Source organism: Euleptes europaea, chromosome 2 (genome assembly GCF_029931775.1).
Source record: "Euleptes europaea isolate rEulEur1 chromosome 2, rEulEur1.hap1, whole genome shotgun sequence".
NCBI classification, from domain to species: domain Eukaryota; kingdom Metazoa; phylum Chordata; class Lepidosauria; order Squamata; family Sphaerodactylidae; genus Euleptes; species Euleptes europaea.
Window position 1 is genome coordinate 62,190,374 of NC_079313.1, and position 21,103 is coordinate 62,211,476.

General features: G+C 41.4%; 1 protein-coding gene across 2 annotated transcripts; it reads left to right on the forward strand.

Annotated features, from left to right (window-relative positions):
* The first annotated feature begins 684 nt into the window (after positions 1-684).
* On the forward strand, positions 685-19,992 carry DEPDC1 (DEP domain containing 1). Of its 2 annotated transcripts, XM_056844280.1 has the most exons (12): positions 685-736; positions 2,494-2,759; positions 3,290-3,440; positions 5,758-5,876; positions 6,891-7,021; positions 8,153-8,200; positions 9,814-9,954; positions 10,367-11,224; positions 11,809-11,981; positions 12,308-12,484; positions 14,675-14,860; positions 19,852-19,992. In XM_056844280.1, the coding sequence occupies exons 1-12, from the start codon at positions 689-691 to the stop codon at positions 19,990-19,992; spliced, it is 2,439 nt and encodes an 812-aa protein (XP_056700258.1). In that variant the 5' UTR covers positions 685-688. The 2 variants fall into 2 exon arrangements, with proteins under 2 accessions (XP_056700258.1, XP_056700259.1); XM_056844281.1 differs by lacking the exon at positions 10,367-11,224.
* The last annotated feature ends 1,111 nt before the right edge of the window (positions 19,993-21,103 follow it).

The window sequence follows — 21,103 nt, forward strand, 5'->3', positions numbered from 1 at the left end:
TGTCATTCCAGTCCCAGAATAACTATCTGGGCCTAGAGACCATTCCACATTTCCTTTGCAACTCCTTTTGTGCTGTAATGCATTTCAATGGAGCCCACGCAAGTCAATTGGCAATCCTGGCTCCCATTATTTCTAATAGGCAATCCTGTCATTCGTTTTAGTACACCCGTTTACAAGACCTGACGGAGCAAGGCTGTTAACAATGGGAAGTTTTGGAGGACTTTGCTTCATAGGGTCGCCATTAGCCGGAAGCGACTTGACGGCACTTAACACACACACACAAAAGCACCGACGTCCAACCATTGCATTTAAACGCATATTCCCGGAAAAAATAGCAGGCGTGTTAGTTTCAATGGAACGAAGTGGGCATTCCTAAACTCCCCTCCCTTGCGGCTACGCAGTCATTCCAACGCAGCCGCTCCTGCCACGCTCCTTTAGGAGCGGAAACCGCGCAAGCGTACACAACCGCCGCTCTCCGTCACGAACCCTGCCTCCAATTCCCCCCGTCTTATAAAGCACCGCGAGGCGGTCCCTTGGGTGCGTGACGTGTCTCGCTCCCCTCCAATCAGAGGCCGCGCGGCGCAGTTCAAACCGTCAGACAGACAACCGTTGGCGGAAGCGTACGTCGCTGCTGGGTGAGGGAGGTCGGCCCGGCCTCTCTCCGTCCGCCCGCCCCCTGGGCCCTGCCATGGAGAGTCGGCTGGTGCCCCCCGGCCCCTTTCGTGCCACCAAGCTGGTAAGGGCGGTCAGCTAGGCAGGGCGCTCGGCCTAGGCGCTGGAGCGGTCTCGCGTGGGTGAAGCCGCTCCCCACGTAGAAGAGGGGGATCGGGGCGTGGCCGCCGTGCTGTGTGTTGGTGGGTGTCTGCGGCTGCGTGGTCGGAGATGAGAGGAGGACTGATGTTTCCGTAGCAAGAGCATGATTTATGCGGGGGACATTCTTACGGTGATAAATCCAACGAAGTTGTTTTCGTAGCTTCGCCTATGACATATTTTCGGGAAAGACTGCGTAACCAAACAGGTTCCTTGTTTGCCCCATGTGTATGACCTGGAAAACTGCGATTGTCTGCAGCTTCTCAGTTTGCATGTGCATTTAGCGAAAACTTAGGGGAGGGGCCGTGGCTCAGTGGCAGAGCGTCTGCTTGGCACGCAGAAGGTCCCAGTTCAATCCCCAGCATCTCCAGTTAAAGGGACTAGGCAGGTAGGTGATGTGAAAGACCTCTGCCTGAGACCCTGGGGAGCCGCTGCCAGTCTGAGTAGACAGTACTGATTTTGATGGACCAAGGGTCTGATTCAGTATAAGGCAGCTTCATGTGTTCAACTTTGCAAGTGTGATTGTCAAACAGCAGTCACGAGTCCTGTACACAGTTTACAGCAAACACGTGTTTAATCTTGGTACACATTTTTCTTTTGCACGCGTGTTGAGTAATTCTGAAATTACGCTTAACTCATGTAACACCTTTGCCCAGGGGCTGGCAGCTGGTTTTACTTTGAAAGTGAATGTGTCTTATCTCTTTCTTACAAATTGGCTGACATTTTCAGGACTAAGGTGTTGTTTCCTATGCGGAACTGCTCAGCTGCTCTGTGAGTTTTTTTTAAATTCCTGAGTCCATTCTTGGTGAATATGGAGGGGTTTGTTTTAGTTGCTGCTGTTTTACAATGGGGTGTACTGAAGGAGAAAAAAAGACAGTAATGCTCATTGAAAACAGTGGGAGCTTCATGAAATTGTGCATGAAGGTGACTGTTGTTTCACATCACCAGGTTGTGTAAGGGTGTTAAAGACTGATGGTTGTGGGGTCTTGACTATCCAAGTGTTGGATAGTAGTGTAATACTAAAATACTAGTTTGTATGGAAGCCTTGGGAGTTGAAAGACTAGTGATATGATCACATAGCCACTTCTTTACAGAATATAATATTTTTGTAGTGCTGTGAACTGGTGCTCAGTTACCCCTTAGCACTGCTTTAAGTGAACTGTGGTATTTACACATTTCAGTTATCTTTGTTGTTGAAGCAGATATTCTAATCTAGAAGACAGGAGAAGTTCATGTTTATGTGGGAATTTGCACATATGTAGTGCAGAATTTATAGTCTTGTAACACCAATTTTAGGAGCCCCGTGGCGCAGAGTGGTAAAGCTGCAGTACTGCGGTCGAAGCTCTGCTCACGACCTGAGTTCGATCCCAACAGAAGTTGGTTTCAGGTAGCCGGCTCAAGGTTGACTCAGCCTTCCATCCTTCCGAGGTCGGTAAAATGAGTACCCAGCTCGCTGGGGGTAAAGGGAAGATGACTGGGGAAGGCACTGGCAAACCACCCCGCAAACAAAGTCTGCCTAGAAAACGTCGGGACGTGACGTCGCCCCATAGGTCAGGAATGACCCGGAGCTTGCACAGGGGACCTTTACCTTTAACACCAATTTTAAGCTATAAATTCTACCTTAATTTCATGTTGCTGTATTTATGACTTTTTTAAAATTAAATTTCACCTTTTGTTTTGTAGTGGAATGAAGTTACTAAATATTTTCGGGCAGGAATGCCACGAAGAAAACATAGACAACACTTTAAAAAATATGGGAATTGTTTTACCGCATCTGAAGCAACTGACTGGCTTCATGAATTACTCAAAAGTAATAATAATTTTGGTCTAGAAGTCACTAGGCAGCAAACTGTTCAGCTATTAAGGAAGTTTCTGAAAAATCATGTGATTGAGGATATAAAAGGAAGATGGGGCTCCGAAAACTTTGATGACAACAATAATTTGTACAGGTAGTATACATTCATATGGCAGAATGTTAAAAATAAAATGAACAAGACATCAATTTCTTTCTTTCTTACCAAGATAACTCTCTGCCTCCTTTGTTCATAATTTCCACTCTTCAATAGCATGTGGTTTTGAACATTTCGCTGCAGTGCAAGACCCGAATTCAGTGACATGATGTAGTAAGTCTTCTGTTATGCTTGTGCTGAGTGCGATGTATTTTATACTATCCTGTCAATGCACCTTGCAGTATCTACTTGTAGCAGATTAATATAGCTTCTTTGTACAAATTGTCAACTTTGGGTCATATCTTCTTACTGCATTGTCATCCCATTTTATTCTCTTTTTTAATTGTCTGTTGCTAACCGTTACACCACCCTGCTCTCAGTATGCAGGAGTGGCAAAAAAGGTTCCAAACACTTGAAAACCCTGATAAATCTACTTACAAACCCTTGCTCTTGATCAGGGTAATTTGAGATGCTCATGATAACTGGATTAAATTGTAATTTTCTAATTTATTACATGCACTAAATTACAGATTTCCTTCAACTTCTCCAGTCAGAAGTCTACCAAGTCGGTGTCCATTGCGTGAGAACAAAAATATTATTCCTAAGGAGCCAGGCAGTGTACTTAAGTTGCCACATTTCTCCAAGATCACTCCTAAAAAACATGAAGGACTGATATGTCAGGTAATAGTTTATATTTTATTCCAGATTTTGAAAGGGGGGGCTCTTATGATGTGATGCATCTCCAGTAGACAGCTTAGTGCTTTAATGTCTTTTGAGTTCTTTGGTGAAGCATGTCATCATGAACCAAAGATTCAAGATTGTTCCCATGCTGTCCCATGTTGGCAACTTGTGGCCTCCTAATTAAATCTAGCCCACTGAAGGACATAATCTAGCCTGCTAGTTACCAAGCCAAGTCTACCATTCTCCTTTTTGCCCATTCTTGTCAGAAATGTATTTAAGGCAGCAGGGAGAGGGAAAGGTAGCTTGTGATCAAGAGAGAAGTTGGTGAGAGAGAAGTTTTAGACCAGAAGGAAGAAGGGATGGGGTTGATAGCAAAGTGGAAATTTCCTTCCTAACTGTGAACCATGATTTAGTCAGAAATAATAAAGGTTAGAACTACTAATAGGAAACTACTGAAAGAAAACACAAGAGCTACTGGTACAGAATTTTTCATGTATTTATTGTCATCTCCCTAAACCAAACATCTTAGTCTTTCCTAGACGTAAAATCTTTTTTGAAAGATATCAGTTCATGAATAAGTCTAGTTAATTTGTACATTAAATATTTATATTAAAATATACATTTATTATTCACGGTTAGAAATTGAAACACGGAATTATTAGATTTCCTATATATAAGGTTAGGATTGAAATTAATTTTGTGAATATTTCTGTTCACACATGAACACATATGAAGCAGCCTTATACTGAATCAGACCCTCGGCCCATCAAAGTCAGTATTGTCTACTCAGACTGGCAGTGGCTCTCCAGGGTCTCAGACCAAGGAGACAAAGTGTTGGGGTTTTTTTTACTAATGATTTTTAGAATGTGGAGTTTTAGATAATTGGTTTAGATTATGTACCTATGGAAGAATGTATTCTGTTTAAGAAGATGAGAATAAATATGTGTTTTTAAAAACCTGCAGCAACAGCTTTTGTGTCTGGCAAACATGAATTTGCTCCAGATACAAAAATGTTGACCTTTTAAAAAATAGGATCCAGCAATGATGTAATGCAGTTCAATCTGTAGCTAAATTTTGTTACATATCTGCTAATTAAAGTTACACTCCAAGGCCATGCATTGCTGAGTGATCAGCACACTTCTGTTCAATCTCTTGGAACTGAGTGGTATTACTCATATTCAGAGGTGCTGGGAGTCCCAAGTAAACCCCAAAGGCCTACTATGTCTCATACCTGCCCTATCAGACTGCAATATAAGAGAAAACAAGTCATGGCCTACGTTAAATAAAAGGTTAACCAAGAATCCACAGGGGTTGGAATACAGCATGTACAATCTATTCCAGGGCCCCTAACCTTTTTAGCTTGTGGGCACATTTGGAATTCTGCCATGATATGGTGGGTGCATAGGGTTGCCAGGTCCCTCTTTGCCACTGGCGGGAGGTTTTTGGGGTGGAGCCTGAGGAGGGCAGGGATTGAGAAGGGGAGGGACTTCAATGCCATAGTCCAATTGCCAAAGCGGCCATTTTCTCCAGGTGAACTGATCTCTGTTGGCTGGAGATCAGTTGTAATGGCAGGAGATCTCCAGCTAGTACCTGGAGGTTGGCAACCCTGTGGGTGCAACCACAAAATGATTGCTTCAACTTAACTTCAGTAACACAGAGTAGATCCTTGTGCTGTGATGGCAACTGCTGCCAAAGCAACAGTTTAAAAAAATCTGCACACTCCAATAGTCAATCAGAAGCCTTGATCGGCAAAAGCCCTACCTGGCCCCACCCACTTCCTAAAAACACTTGGCAGGCACCAGAAAGGGTGTCAACAGGCACCATGGGCACTATGTTGGTGACCCCTGATCTATTCCCTGTTCAATATTGTGGGAAAGGCATACACCTGAAATCCCAAAGGAATAGTCTACGTGTTCCACTGTAATTTCACTGAGGCGCTTCAGACTGAAAGTGAACGTGTGACTACAATGTGTGTACCCTATCTGGCTTGTCAAAGAGTCTTCAGCTCTGAACGCTTAATATCATTCCAGTGTGACTGATACAGCAGAGTTGCTTTCTGATTACAAACAGTTTCTTGGCCCTTTACAGATAGAACAGAGTCATGCAGGATTAGGTTGCCCTGGGCTAACTATCCTACTAAAAGGGAATGTGAGATCCAGTACTTTCAATAGACGTCTTACTACTCTGTGGGGAGAATGTGGAAATAGCCAGCAGTGCTTCCCATTGGCTTCCAAAACCTCAGGTGTAGTCACAAACGGCCCTGATTTTCCGTCTCCCAACTATTATGTATTTATCAGTTATTATTGCTGCTTTGTAGGAAAATGTAGAAAATTTAAATAGTGACACTGTGCAAGAGGATACAGACAAAATGGCACACAGCAGGAGAATAAGCCAAGCAGACATAGAAGAAGTTTGGAGAAGCATCATTTTGATACAGTGAGTGATATATGATTTTCCTTTTTCCTATCATTTTCAAACATAATTAGGAGTACTATTAACGTTTGAGGTTCAGATAGTTGTAGCATCCCAGTGTTTGGCCTGGGGTCTTCAAAGTATTCTGGTAGCACAACCCTAAGTTATACCATAGGTGACTGCACTGTACTTTTGAGGACTGGAACTTCTGTATTTAGCAAGCAATATTTGTATTTCTAAAGTTGAGTACTCCTACTAATAACAGAGTAGTTTGAAATGAGTAGTACTTTATTAAAACAAGAAGCTTTGTTGTCTTTAATACTTTACAGAATTGCTGCTATACTTTTCAAATGCTAGACCACTGGCTTCCTTGATAATATTCCTGTTTTCTCTAACACTTCTTGTTGATGTCTTTAATAAGTGTGCTGCAGTTATTAAGCCTGGAAAGTGTGCTGGAAATTTAGGTGGAGTCACTTGGCCACTCTTCTATGGTGCGGTGGTGATTTTGGATGGTGAACAGGGTTGCCAGGTCACCCTCTGTGGCAAGAGACTTCCCACTGGCAACCTGTTTTTCCAACCGCCTTTCCTTCGGGTGGCACCATGGGAGATTTTTTTTTTAATTGCCAGAACCATGTGATGTCACTTCTGAGGAAAATCCTGAAATGATGTCATGTTGTAGAAATCTCCAGAAACCATAATTTCCAGCAATTCCTACAGTGATGTGCTGGCGCTTCTGGTTTTCCCCAGAATTGTTGTTGCAGACTGTGCCAGCATGCCCAACCCTCATCTACAGTCAGGTGGCAACTATCCACTGGCAACTTTACTGGTGAAGTACAGTATGGGGGGGAGTTTCTGAGAGAGTGGAAAGTGTGTTTGACTCAAAGGCCGCTACACAAATACACTGAGAAAACATAATGCTTACCACTTCATGATTTTCTCAAATATAAAGATAGACGGATTATTTCGCAGCACTGTTAGGTTGTTCTCCAAGCAGTCTGCTCAGTTTTGAAACTGTCTCCTCCTCCTTTCCTCCAATAGTTTGCAAACTATTTTAGGTGTACCATCTTTGGAAGAAGTCTTGGACCCAACACAAATATTCCCTCAGCATGTCATATATAACATGACAAATACAAGTAAACGTGGTGTTGTTGTTCTACAAGACAAATCAGGTAAGACCTCTGAAGTTGTTCTTTAAAAATCTTTTTATTCTACGCTGTAAACAAAATGCAATATAAAACTTTACTATTTGAGCAGATAGTATCTGTAATAAATCTGATGAATACTGTCTAGGAACCAAGTGCCAGTGATCTTGATGGAACTTGTAGGTAAATACACTTGAACATTGCACTCTAATGATGGAGAAACAGAAATAAAGTTGAAATCTAGTACCTGTAGCCCTTCTTTCATTTTAAAGTAAGCCACTGTGGTACAGTGACAGGTTCAAATTTTCACTCAGGTGTGGAACTCATTGAGTTTTCACTTGGATGTACCCCAGTGTGGGGGATGAGAGGGGCCTGCTCCATTTACCTGGAAACAGTTGCCCTTAGACCCTCAGGTGGGGTTTGGAATTGGCTGGGATCAGACCTTGGCCTGCTTCCTTGGGCCTCAGGAGAGGAGGGGAGGCAGGTTCATAACACCCCGGTCTTCCCTAATCCGTCTGGGACCTGCTCTGGAGCTACCCTCCTCTCTGGGCGGCTGTGCACTCCAGCAGCAATCTCCAGCTGATCCTGGCCCAGGACTAGTTTGGCTTAAATAGCCCAGCTACTCCCCTCCAACCCTCTCATTCCCTTATGTGATCGGGTCCTCGCCTTGCAAAATTATCTTCTGTAGTTTGGGCTGGGATTGAGAGCTCTCTGGTGCCACCTGCAGGCCCAAAGCTGAATTGTTCCCCATTGGCCCTCCTGAGCCACTGTTCAGCCGCTGGAGTTGGGCCTCAGTGGCCTATTCGGCGCTCTCTCTGCTGGTGCCATCACTAGTCATGATGCATACCTGTTCTCTCCAGGATCAGATGAGCATACCTATTATATTAGGTGCTTTGGAACATAGGCAGGACAATGCTGCTGCAATTGTCTTGTTTGTAGGCTTCCTAGAGGCACCTGGTTGGCCACTGTGAGAACAGACTGCTGGACTTGATGGACCTTGGTCTGTTCCAGCATGGCCTTTCTTATGTTCTTAGGACAGGAGCCAGGCATGCTCCAGTCACTGGGTGAGTGCCAGCCTCTAGCCAACCAGTACATCTATGAACGCTTCCTTGCAAAAGGGAATATATAGGTCAATATCTTTTTTTACCTTTCCTGCAGAAGACCTTCCGCATTGGGTACTGTCCGCTATGAAGTGTTTAGCAAACTGTAAGTTAGACAAAGAAGAACTGTTTGAAATGCCAGAAAATGATATTTTTGTTCTGCAGAGCAGAAATTATGTACTGTAGTGGTGACTTTGGGGTTGTCTATTCTGGGGCTCAGATTTCAGGCTTGAGAGTAAACAATAAAAACGGAAAGATCAATACATAGGAATGAAATCATGGTCCTGCAGTTATTACATAGAATACAGTACAATGCCAGGGTGCATCATATACTGGTGATGTACCTGAAATTAAGCACTTACATACAAGAATTGACCCACCAGATCATTCAAATATGTATCTACCTGTATTTTTAAAGGGTCCAGCCAGATTTCCCAAGATTATCTTATAAAATAAGGCACGGCAGACATCTGTTGTTTGTCTCCAACACCTGAGAAGCTGAGGTGCACTGCTCTGAACTTGAATGTTACCTTGTTAGCCATTACTCCTGTCTAATGCTTTATAAAACAATCAGTACTGCATTATGTAGTGATGAATTCCGTAGGCTCACTATGCATCATAATCTGCATCGGGCAGTTTCCCTGGAGAGCAGTACAAATATTTGCTAAATAATTTTTACTAACCAACTTAAAAAAATACATGTAACTATAGGGACTTATTAGCTGTCATCGCTTTTAATGAAATATCCAATAACTTCCATCTTTCGACTTAATATGTATCAAACAATGATAACTGCACATTTAGAACTTTTCTTTGTAATACATTTCTCAAAGAAATGTCAGTCCTTGTGGTTGACACTCATGTGCTCATCTTTCACAGCTAACCCAATTATGTTGCCATGCCTTAGTTTAAAAACCATTTGCTTCTGTTTGACATGCATTATCACTTGCTGTCTCGTTATCTTCCACACCAGCTGTCACAAGATATCTTGTGGAAGATCCCATTCCTTATCAATCCTTCCATCTCTGTAAAGAGAGTCCATATTGTAAAGTGTTATAGGATTTTGTAGTGAAACAGTGGTGAAGACTTTGACTTGAGTTGCTGTGATACAGTGGAATTTCACAAACATTTTGCTGAGGCAGTGAGAAAAAAGAAAGGTGACCTCTGGGGACTCCCTGAAGCAGGTGGGAGGCCCAGCAGTCCAGAAACAGTCTGGGGAAATATGGGATAGGCCCTAGCCCTGAGGAGGAGGGGCTGGTATAGTCTTTTAAAGACTTGGAGGGGGAATGGCAGGCTGGAGAGGGAGAGGGACAACAGCCAATTGATCAGGAGGCTAGTCACTAAAGAGGCTTGGGATGCATTGGTGGGAGCCTGGGTAAGTCCCTCCCCTGGTACTCCTTTATAAGGCCTGTTAGGTCTTGTTCTCAGAGCCAGAGGCCAGGCAGAGAGGAAAGAAGGGTGCAGGAATATCTCCCTTCTCCCCATTGCTCATAGGCACTCTGGAAAAGGAGAAGCCGGAAGGCGAGTACTCTGGCCCCCAACTGTAGCTAAATCTTGTTTTTGATTGGTCAAATATTGTCATTGGTGCATGTGTTAGATGACATAAGACTTTTACTGCAGCAACGCTAGGTCATTCCTATGCTGTTTACTTTTCATGCTGTAATTCTTTAAGTAACATCAAAATCCATTTTTCTGAGTCTTTCTTTTTTCTGCATTTAGGGCCTAGAAGTAATGACATGAGCCAGCCAACTTACGTGGGCTTTGAACGAGATGTATTTAAAACAGTTGCTGACTATTTTCTTAGCCTCCCTGAACCTTTGCTTACTTTTGAGTACTATGAACTGTTTGTGAACATTTTAGGTAAGTATTTGTGTATCTGTGGCATTCAAAACATATGTTCAGTTGAGAAGATGGATTAAAATTCTGTGAATCTGAGGTCAATCTGCAAGCTGATTTTCAGGATAAACTGTAACTGTATTTTAGGATAAGTAATCCATATAATCTATTACAAATCCCAGTGACTTCTGGTTTGGGGACATCCTAGCCAAGGTTCTGATTGTTGAACACAGAATGATTTGTTTATCCTTAGCCCTGCACATTTGGGGTAATGGTTGCATGTTTGTTTTTGAATGACCTCTGATAGAGCAAGTGTTTTTTTAGCATTACTAACACTGAACTTTAACCTCTGCCTTGTTAACTTTTCTGATTAGGTTGCTTGTTTGTTGTCCTGTCACACCACTTGCATCTTAATTTGTATTTCATTTTCTGATAGTCTTGTGTGGCTACATCACAATCCCAAATAGATCCTGTGGAAACCCTAGTATCCAGAATGAGTTGGAGCTTCCAAAAACTCCACGTTTAAACTCTTTCAAATCGACTGAATGTCTCCTGCTAAGTTTGCTTCATTGTGATACTGACAAAAGAGATGAATCTGAGACTTCTGGAACTGTTTCTAAAAAGACATATACTGTTAAAAGAGATTCTGGTGCAAAGTTGCAACAATATAATATGGCTGGTAAACGTGGCAGTGTTCATGAACTAATGGGTGGCAGTTACCAGAATCTTTCAAGACTGAAAAATGAACAAGCTATGCCTCTCAAACGTAATGCAAGGTGTTGCTCTTTGGAGGGAATTGCAGATACCACATCAACTATGCATAATAAAGATGGATTTAAAATGTTTTCTCAAGCTGGAGTTCACATCACACCAGTCACAAAAAATGAAGATCAGCTGCTTCGTTCACAGTATAAAACAGACTCTTTGATGGATCTCTGTTCTCATAACACTAATCGAAAACAATCAGGTGGTATCAAGAGAGTTTTTGCATCAGCTGTTACTGACCAAGAACTACCCAGTGGCAACTACAAGCCAAAACAACTTTGCAGGTCTCAGAGTTTACGTGAAAGAAACAAATCCAGCCGGTGTGGCATCAATGCTCCAATTGCAGAGATTACAATAAAACCACATCCAGTAAACCACAAAAACCAAAGTATTGCTAAACGGGCTGCTAAAATAGGAAGTGAGCTTGAATGTTCTGATACTGTCATCAGTCAGAGACTCTGCAAAAGTTCCACAGAACTTTCAGAAAACATACTTTCTCCTGCCGCCTTTATGTTGACTGGCACATCAAGTAAGATTGCTTTCCAGAGCATGATTTTTTTAATTAACCTTTTTCTGCTTTCTGTTGCCACTGCTAGGGCTTTGAATTGCTAGGTTTGTCAAAGCCTCCAGCCTGTGAGGTTAAGGAAGGCATTAACCTAATACTTTGCAAGGCAAGCATTGGTATCTTCTGTTTTGCATGTTAATACCAAGTATTTCGTCTCCTGTCCCAACCTGTCATGTTTATCTGGTTTATCATATTTGTACTTCGTAAGGAAAGGCTTTTTACTATCTAAACATTTGTGGGGGGGGAAGAGGACCCTGATTTTAAATCGCTTTTCTAGTCTCCCAGCATCTATACACACAATTAGATGATGTGTATAACTAGAATGTGCAGAATACTTCAGTGTAAGAAATAACTTGTTGGTGTTCACCTTCATTGTTGAAGCAAAATGTGGTAAATTCACATCTAGAGGTCTAGGAAAGATGTCTATAGACAAGAGCAAAAAGTTAACTCACTGCAAGAAAGATAATTTTATTATCAAAATGCAAAAGAAAATAGAATTGTCCTCACCTTTGATAGTCTATTGCATCTCCCCAATTCTTAATCCCTAGGTCTGCTGCAACCTCATTTAGAAAGAGTAGCCATTGAAGCCCTGCAGATATGCTGTTTGCTGCTTCCGCCACCCAGTCGCAGAAAACTTCAACTATTAATGCGCATGATCTCCCGAATGAGCGAAAATGTTGATATGCCACGCCTTCATGATACGGTGGGCACAAGGTCTTTGGTAAGATTCCTTTATTTCCACAAGTAATTTTTAATTTCTTCAGCTGTATGTAGCTTTGTTAAAACAGGACACATTGTCCTTTATAAATAATACAGATACAGTTGTTGATCTTTCCTTATGCTCTTTCCATATTACTTTAGGGGGGGCGGGTCAACATGGTGAGGAAAGCAGTTTTTAGATGCCATCAGATTGCTATTAGGTGTCTTATGCTATTGGATTGCCATGTTTTACAATCTGAGTCTCAAGTGGGCTTTAAATAAATAAGAGTGTCACTGCAATACTTAATAGAAATCTCCTTGTTACATGGTTTGTTTAAATGTTTTCAGATGATACAGACATTTTCTCGATGTGTGTTGTGTTGTGAAGAAGAAGTAGACCTTGATGAGCTGCTTGCCACTAGATTAGTTTCTTTTCTAATGGATCATCATCAACATATTTTTGAAGTCCCAACTTATTTACAAGTTACAGTGCAAGACCATATAGAGTCTTTAAAAACTACTCAGGTGAGATAATGCAGGAAAAGAATTAAATCTTCTCTGTTTAAATAGAAGCTCCTGTGACCCAGACACTTATTTATTTAGTCATTGGTTCTCTAGGCTGTTGACAACTTTTCTTCCTCTCTCTCCTAAGATAATATCTACTCATGGCTCGTATTTAAAATGTTGGGTTTAGCAGTCTTTATTGCTTGATTGAGTTGTACAAGATGCTTCCATTGATGTACTAACTCCTTGGCAGTTGTACCATGTATTTCTTGAATAAATGTCCATGTAATGCTTGGGTTTTGACCAGCTGAATTTACACCTTGCCAGAGTCATATACTTATCACAGAAGCAACACAATTCCGCTTGAAAGCAAATAGGATGTACTGGCACAATCCAGACCCTTTCCCTCATGTCTGTACATACCTTTATGTCAAAAAAATTTAGCGACGCACTCTTCCACAGAGGAAGCATTTGGGTGTGACAGCAGTAGAGCAGAATCTGTTATGCTGTAGGTATGAGGTTCCTATCTCAGTGGCAGTATAAGTCATGTTTAAAGCAGCCTTAGTCTAATAATGGATCTCCCTTGTTTTCAGACCACGCATTCTGAACAGTAACTGCCTTAAAAGCATTCTGTTCCAGAGATAATTATAAGTTCTTAGTGAAAGCATCAATCAGTGTCAGAATATGTTCCAGATCATTCTTGTCTATTTAAAGTATATTAATAGAAGACAGAATTTTATAGCCCATATTTTTTCCTCCCCTGCATAGATACAGTGGCCATGTACCTGATATGATCACAGTGACTTGAATATAGATCTTCTAGCTTTAAATTCATTGTATCGCACTAGTTGTGTCTCTGATGAATGTAATAACACCTCTGGAGTCCTTTCTTGTTCTGGGAAGGGTGACCACAGGTGCTGAAAACTCACCGTTCTCCAGGGCATGGGAATTTCCTGAATGCAAGACTAGATTTTGTCTTGCAGGGTGGCCTTGCTTTTAATGGCAGAGTATCAGAAGCAAAATTAAAACAAAGTCCAGTGGCACCTTAAAGATGAACACAATCTATTCCAGCATGACTTTTCATGAGTCGGAGCTCAGTTCTTCAGATGCTAACAGGAATGAAATAATTTTGGAGATTATAACAAATAACAGAAGGGGTGGGAAGAAAGAGGAGGAGTTCGAACAGAGGCCTGATATGAATCCTGTCATAAATCTTTCAGGTGTGAATCCTTGTGTAAGGGACTAGAACAGATTTGGTTGTTATGCATGATGGATTATGAGAGAGATCAGAAATTCCAGCCTCCCATAGGGTACAGTTAAGCAAAGTGTAGTGAAGTAGGAAAAAAAACAACTAATCAAAGAAGCAATCAGAAGATGAGAAAATTAACTAACATCAGTAATGGGTTATAGTGAAATACAACATGTTAAGAACAGTAGAGTTTCTAAGAAGTTTATATTGTTTAGTTGCTAGAAATTTTAACAAGTGGGGAAATTCAGGTCTTTGTTTAGGCCAGGATGAGTGTTCAATTTCTTGATGAGTTCTAATTCAGTACATCTGTGTAGTGTTCTGCCTTTGACTTTTTTTGTAGAATAGTGACTCTCTGATCTGCAATAGTATGTCCAGGAAGATTCAAATGTTCCCCCACAAGAGGCTGGAATTTCTGACCTCTCATTGTGTATAACAACTAAATTCATTTAAGACCCTTTGTCTTGAAGGTGCTGCTGGACCTCTGTTTTATTTTGCTATAATAGACTACCATAATAAATAGCTACAATAGGCTACCATTCTGGAATTATTATCTGAAGCTGAAACAACTTATTTTTTCTTCATTCTGCCCAGATTTTTGTATGAAGTCATAGTTACGTTATTAATCCTAAGAAAACTATTCAGTTGCTTTTACTTGTCAAGCCATGCTACAAACTTTTTCCTGTAGTGATAGTATTTTATAGTGCTCTCTTGCAACTGTTCCAAGTGTGTTACATAAGTTCTGTCGATTCTTACAGTCCCCTGTAAAGTAGGCCAGTATTATGCCCTTATTGGAAAAGGAAGACCAAGGCTCTGAGAGTAATGGCTTTTCTAAGGTCACAGAGTTCCTGGCTGTGCTTACATTTGAACTGGAGTCTTCACACTGACTTCTTGCTGTTAAATTTTACTGGTTCTCTTTTTGTGGTCAGAATACTAAGTTTCTCTGCTGCCTTGTTGGTTTACAGAAGGCTTGTCTTGGGGAAGATCTGATTGCTGTATTTCCTACTTACTCCTACTGCAAAAGGATAACTACCCGGGAGTTTGATGAACAAAAAGTTTATACCTCTCAGGCTGCAGTTGCAGAGCTCTTGGAAAGCATCATTAAGGACAGAAATTTATCTCTTAAAGATAAGAAGAAAAAGCTCAAACAGGTAACAGAAGAGTATTCTACTAAAATCTTCGTAGACATAACCATGAAGCAGGAAATTTGTAAACATTTGAAGGGTTACTAATGAGACACTGCAACCAATTAGTTTCATCTGCCATATGATGTAGGAAATATGTCTCAGTGGATGCTTTAGATGTGGGAAACACAAAGGTTCTTTAAATACCCCCTGAGGTGCTGCTTCTGGGAGATGGGAGAACCCCAGGATTAGTTGAGGAGAATCGCCTACCTCACACACACCCCTTGTGTCTGCAGAAATTCCAAGCCAAATCCAGGCTCAGGTGTTGTTCCTTTGATCAAATCTGTTTTTGAAGACACTCTAAACTCCTCTCCAAATTGTTGCATACCCTTAAATGTATCACTGCAGTTAAAGCAACAGCTGAAGAGGCATCCTGGAAGACAACAGGGAAGCTGCTCATTAACTGATATGGTCAAACTGATTATGAATATACTAGTCCCTGTTCTGAAACAAATACAGGACTGCTAGTTAACTTCTGAATTCAGTTCAGGATGCCAGGTTTGACCTGTTCAAAGCCCTAGAGTGCATGTACATGAAGGAGTGCCTCTCCTGTGCCTCCTCTCAGCTCAGCTGTAGCTGACATTCCCTCATGACACTATGCCTTCCCTTCAGCTCATGCTATCCTTTGTTAGGAATTGGGCTTTTTCCAGCATTGTTCCACAGCTGTGGAACAGGTTGACAGAGGTTGTGTGCCAGGACATCTCTCTCATGTCCTTTAGGAGGGCACACAAGACTGTTCTCTTTCAGAGGGACTTCTGTTGACTGGAATCTTTTGTTATTTAATGGGGCAAACCTTTGAGCAAGCTTTTAATAATCCATAAACAATACTTTTTCACTCTTGTAATTCTAAGCCACCTTGCACTACTGGAAAGTCATGTCATACACTTCGAAAACCAATTCTGCACCACTTGATGGGCATGCAGCAAGTGGGGGCACTGCCATTTTAAACTCCTAGTCACCTTTTTGCTACAGCATTATTCTTGCACTAAGACTTATAAGAACATAGCAAAAGCCATGCTGGATCAGACAAATGCCCATCAAGTCCAGCAGTCTGTTCATACAGTGGCCAACCAGGTGCCTCCAGGAAGCCCACAAACAAGACAACTGCAGCAGCATTATCCTGCCTGTGTTCCACAGCACCTAATATAATAGGCATGCTTCTCTGATCCTGGAGAGAATAGGTATGCATCATGAGTAGTATCCATTTTTACTAGCATCCCTATCCTCTATGAACATGTCCACTCACCTCTTAAAGCCTTCCAAGTTGGCAGCCATCACCATTATCTACATTAGGGAGGTAGTTGCAGGTGTCATTGGTCTCTGTCCCCACAAGCCCCTTGTGCAGCATAGCTGGAATATGCAGGGACATCCCCAGTGTGACACTGCCATGACCAATGCAGGTGGCACTGCATTGCAACCCTAAAACAGGATGGCATGGGGTGGTCTTGTTGCAGAACTGGATCCTTTGAAAGTGGAGTGCAGAATTTAACCATTAGCCTGACAACTTGGTGCAATGTGACACATTTTATGCAGCACGTGTTCTGGGTTCTGTGTTAGGTGGTACTATTAATCAAGAGTTTTAAAATCTCATTTCTTTGGGCTCAGCTGAAGTCCTGTGCTTGTTTCCTTGGACATAAATCCCACCAGGTTCAGTGGAATTTATACAGAAGTATATGTATATAGCCTTTTTTTGCGGTTGGAATTATGAGTAATGTTAAAATATACTTATTGTAGAGTATTATCAGGAAAAATTAAAATGTATCATTTTAAACTGTTTATTCAAAGTCATCTGACACAATTTATTATAATCTGCTTTGTGATAAACTGAAACAACTTTGGCAGAGCTTAGTACAGAGGATTCTGGTTCTTTTTGCAGAAAACCTTGTTCAGAGAAACTTGCCAAAATCTGCTGTACACAATTGCACTTGTCCCAGAATTTCCTAAGCAAGTCTTATGACTGGAGCCTGGCTGTAAACAAGCAGCTCTTAAATCACTAAATTGTTGTTGCTCTCACTCCCTGTACTCTCTTGCAGAAAGACACTGTGGTGCTTTGAAATGTTTCTGAAATGTTGTCAAACATTTAAGTAGACTGATATACCAATTTGTTAGCTGGCTGGCTGCCTCTTCCAGAATTACAGTTTTCCATTCTAGATTATCAAAATTTAGGCTAAAATATTGAGTAGATTAACAGCCTAATCCCAACAGGGGTGGTGGTTAAGGAATGCCCAAGGACAGTGCAACCGCACCGCCTCCATAGCAGCTTGCTGCCAAGAGCAACAAGCCAAAAAAGCAATTTTAAAGAAAACCTCATGGAACTCTCCATTGAGTTCCACGGGGCTACGCCTGCCTTTTTGCAGGCGTTACTCAGCTCCTGTAAAAGGGAGTGTTCCTGGGCTGAAGGGACTTAGGGAGCCGACTAAAGTCAGCTCCGCCCTTGGGAATGCCCCCATTGATGCCGACATGAGCCTCTGCGCCGGAAAAATGCTGCTGCATGGGGCCCCCCAAAGCATAAGTGCCCCTGCACCAGCATTAGTACCACTTTAGCTGGCACAAGTGACACTAATGCCAGCGCAGAGGTCCTGCTGGCTCCGATCTCCTTTCGCCCACTGACTCCCAATGTTAGGATTGGGCTGTGAAACTTCAAAAGTTTGATGGTTATGTGTTGGCTGTGATTGCCCTAGCCCTTGCCCCATAATGCCAGGATCCCCTATTGTAACGAGGGCTGCACAGCAGTGTTTGCTGTTTCCCTTTCACTTCCCCATGCGACAGAATCATGAGGGACATCGTAGTGATTGGATTAGGAGTGGGGAAACTGAGGTTCGTATCTGTTCTTGCTGTTAACTTTAGGGGCTGATCTTGGACATTCACTTCCTCAGTTTAATCTACCGCACATGGTTTTTTGTGAGTGAGAAATGGAAGGGGGGGAGAATGTGTATACCACCCTGAGCTCCTTGAAGGAAAGGTGGGCCAAAAATGCACTAAATAAGTATAACTAAATACATCTAAGTCACATTAGGGGAGGAATTCTGGAGCAGGATTTCGACGAGACATTAATAATTTTGCAATAAAGTAGGCAGTAGCCTTGTGGGTTGGAGACCATGTTGATAATTCGCCATCTAGAAGAACACCTGTCTCTACACATACACACAGTTGTATTAACTTGTACTTATATATACTCTACAATACACAGTGATTTGTGCTTTTAAAAATCCAAATAGAGATGGGTATAAAGTCCCACCTCACCCAGTAGTCATGAACTACAGCAAAGGACCAGTTTCTGTTTCTTTCACCAGTGTTGGCAAAACAATTTTCTTAGCCTTTGGCTGCTCTGAGTTTGGAGGTGCTTGGAAAAGCATTCACCAGCTGCTGACAAAAAGATCTAAGACAATACAATGCCTTTTACCCATCTTCAGTAGCTTCGTCTCCGTCATTGCTAGGAAATCGCTAAAAGCTGAGTTTTGCCCATGTCTCTTGGAAACCCTACTCCTATTCTACATTGTCAGTGGAAATGAAGCTTGGAAGCCAAACCACCTTGAAATGGTACAGCCAAATTAATAGGGAGCTTGGGAAAGTTGAAAAGGAATCCAATGAAAAGGAGTAAGGAGCCTAATTTTCTTTGTAGGTCTGAAAGTGTCAGAGCCCTGTAGGCTAAGAAAAGTAACCTTTTTCCATTTGACTTTTCTGGTGTGCTTATGGGCATGCTCAGAAGCTGGAATCAGGTTTTTAAATGTGTAAGATTGATTGGAAGTCCTGAGGCTTGTTTACTATGTGGACATTAAGGTGTTTCACTTCACTATGGCTTTACTGAAAAGAATCTGAAAGATTCCCCGTCAAAGCTGCACACAAAATGCATAAGGGTTGCAATAATGATTAAAGAATTCTTTTCCCTCTGTACCATCTGTTACCTTGCCTTCATTTGCCTTGGTGCGGCCCCCTTCTTCACTTCATTTATACCCTGCCTTTCTCCCCAGTGAGGACCCAAAGCAGTTTACATCATTCTCCTCTCTTCCATTTTATCCTCACAACAGCCCTGGAAGGTGGGTTGGGCTGAGAGTGTGTGATTGGCCCAAGGGCACCCAGCAAGCTTCTGTGTTTGGTTGGGCATCTGTTCTTGTCAGTAGAATATGGTTGAGGAAGAGCTATGAGAAAACCCTCACTTTAGCCCTTTGTGAGCCATTTGCATGACTAGAATGCAATATGCTATATTGTCAGTCAGTGGCTAAAGGAGGTAAATTCTATAATCTCTTCATTACAGGCTACTTCTTAGCTATCCTGTAAGAATGTGTTTATTTTACCTCAATTGGATATCTAGTCTCTTTCCTTCGCACCCTTCCTCTTCTTTTTACAGATGCTGTTATATATGCCCTATGTGATCTTCAGAGCAAGAAACTGTACTTTTATGCAAAGGCTATCCTGAGGTTCTCAGGAATTTATAGGGCTACGCTTTCAAACAACATTTATTTCTTAAAAACAGTAATTTACTTTTAACAATGTAAAATTTCTATGAATGTGAACAATTCTATTCACTATTCACCAAACAATTGTGTGGGGAGTATCCTGGGACAGTGTGTCAGCCAATAGTTCCTAAACCATTTAAAAAATACAGGCAAAGTTAACAGCTGCCATTAACTGGAATGTTAGTCTTGTTATAGTAAGTAGGCATTTGGCCAATGTGTGGAGATGCCCGCAACCAGTAAGATAAGCTTTGCTGTGCTATTAGGCCTGCCACTGGCCACTGCAGGGATAGGGGGCAAGCGCCCCTCACTCTTGCGCTATACTGAAATTCAAAAGGAAAGCTACCATATATGATGGCTTCCTAGAATATTTCACTGTGGTCCAATAATAGGTAGCGAGTTGTCTGATCACATGACAACATTTCATTGTTAAATTGGCTGGTGTGCTAATCCTACTTTAGGAAATTCCAGTATAAATAATTGGTGTATCTTTTTTTCCCCCAGTTTCAGAAACAATACCCAGAGATCTATAAGAGGAGATTTCCAACCACAGAAAGTGAAGCCATGTTGTTTGAAGACAAGCCCACAATTAAGCAGCCAATGTTCGTTCTGCAAAAGCCAAAGTTCTGTAGTTTAAGACATTGATTTACATCTTTTGAAAACTCACTCGCCTGATGGCTGTAAGGCCATTTCTTTGGGAAACAAATATAACAGCATTTGTGAGCAAGTTTTCTGAAATATGCTAAAATAGACTAAAGTCAACACGATGACATCACTGTTTACAAATGAACTCAGTAGCTGTAAATAAATACAAAAAAGAAGTTTTAAGTGAAATACAAATAAAGGTGACATTATGTATGGCCACACCAGTAACCAAAAAGAAAGTGCTTTAGTATTGCTGGTGGTACTAAGAAAATGAAGCATACGTGTCATAACTTTTCAGTGTATTGTGTCTGGAAAGGGTGCATTTTTAAAAAAAGTTGTCCTTTGTCTTCAGTTTGGATATATATTGTATGGTTGAATCTTAAGTAAACAAATCTTGGATTTGGACCTTTTTAATCTGAGGCAATAGGTTTGAGTAACATGACTGTACATCTCTCCTATATTGCACTTATTGTAAATCAAATTATGTGTATGTCTCAGTGCCATGTGCCCAGTTTTCATGGAATTCAGTGTAACATGTTTTTGACAAAAAGCTGTGAAGACTAGGAAACATAGAGTTGTCCCAGAGATACTATATAGAAAGTGGGGAGCAAGATTCCGTTTATAGTGCTGGACCCTTTTTGTACAGGTCTAGCTTTTGAAAGAGGTGGCTTATCTTGCTTCAACAGCCATAAGGGACAGTTCATGCCTTCCTTACACTGGCATCATTATGGGGTAAATTACCTCCCTTATTACTGAATTGTATAGCGTATGAGCCCTAATTTCACTCTTTGTACTGTGCTATGACTTGCCCCTGAAGAGTCTGTTTTCTTGTATTTGTTGTTGAATTCATGTCTATATGTTCTGTTGTAAGAGTAGACTATCGGGATCTTTTTCCTTTTTTATCTTCATTGTATTTACAGTATTGGTATGTTATTTAAGCTCACGTTTATAATATCAAAATAAATTGTTTAAACCCTGATTTAATATGGGTAACTGAAGAGAGTACTTTGCTGTGAAATGTATTGCGAACAATGTGTGTTTAAGCTGTGTCAAAACTGAACTTTAGTAAAAGGATTTAATTCCTAAGCATAAAATTATGCATTTGGACTTG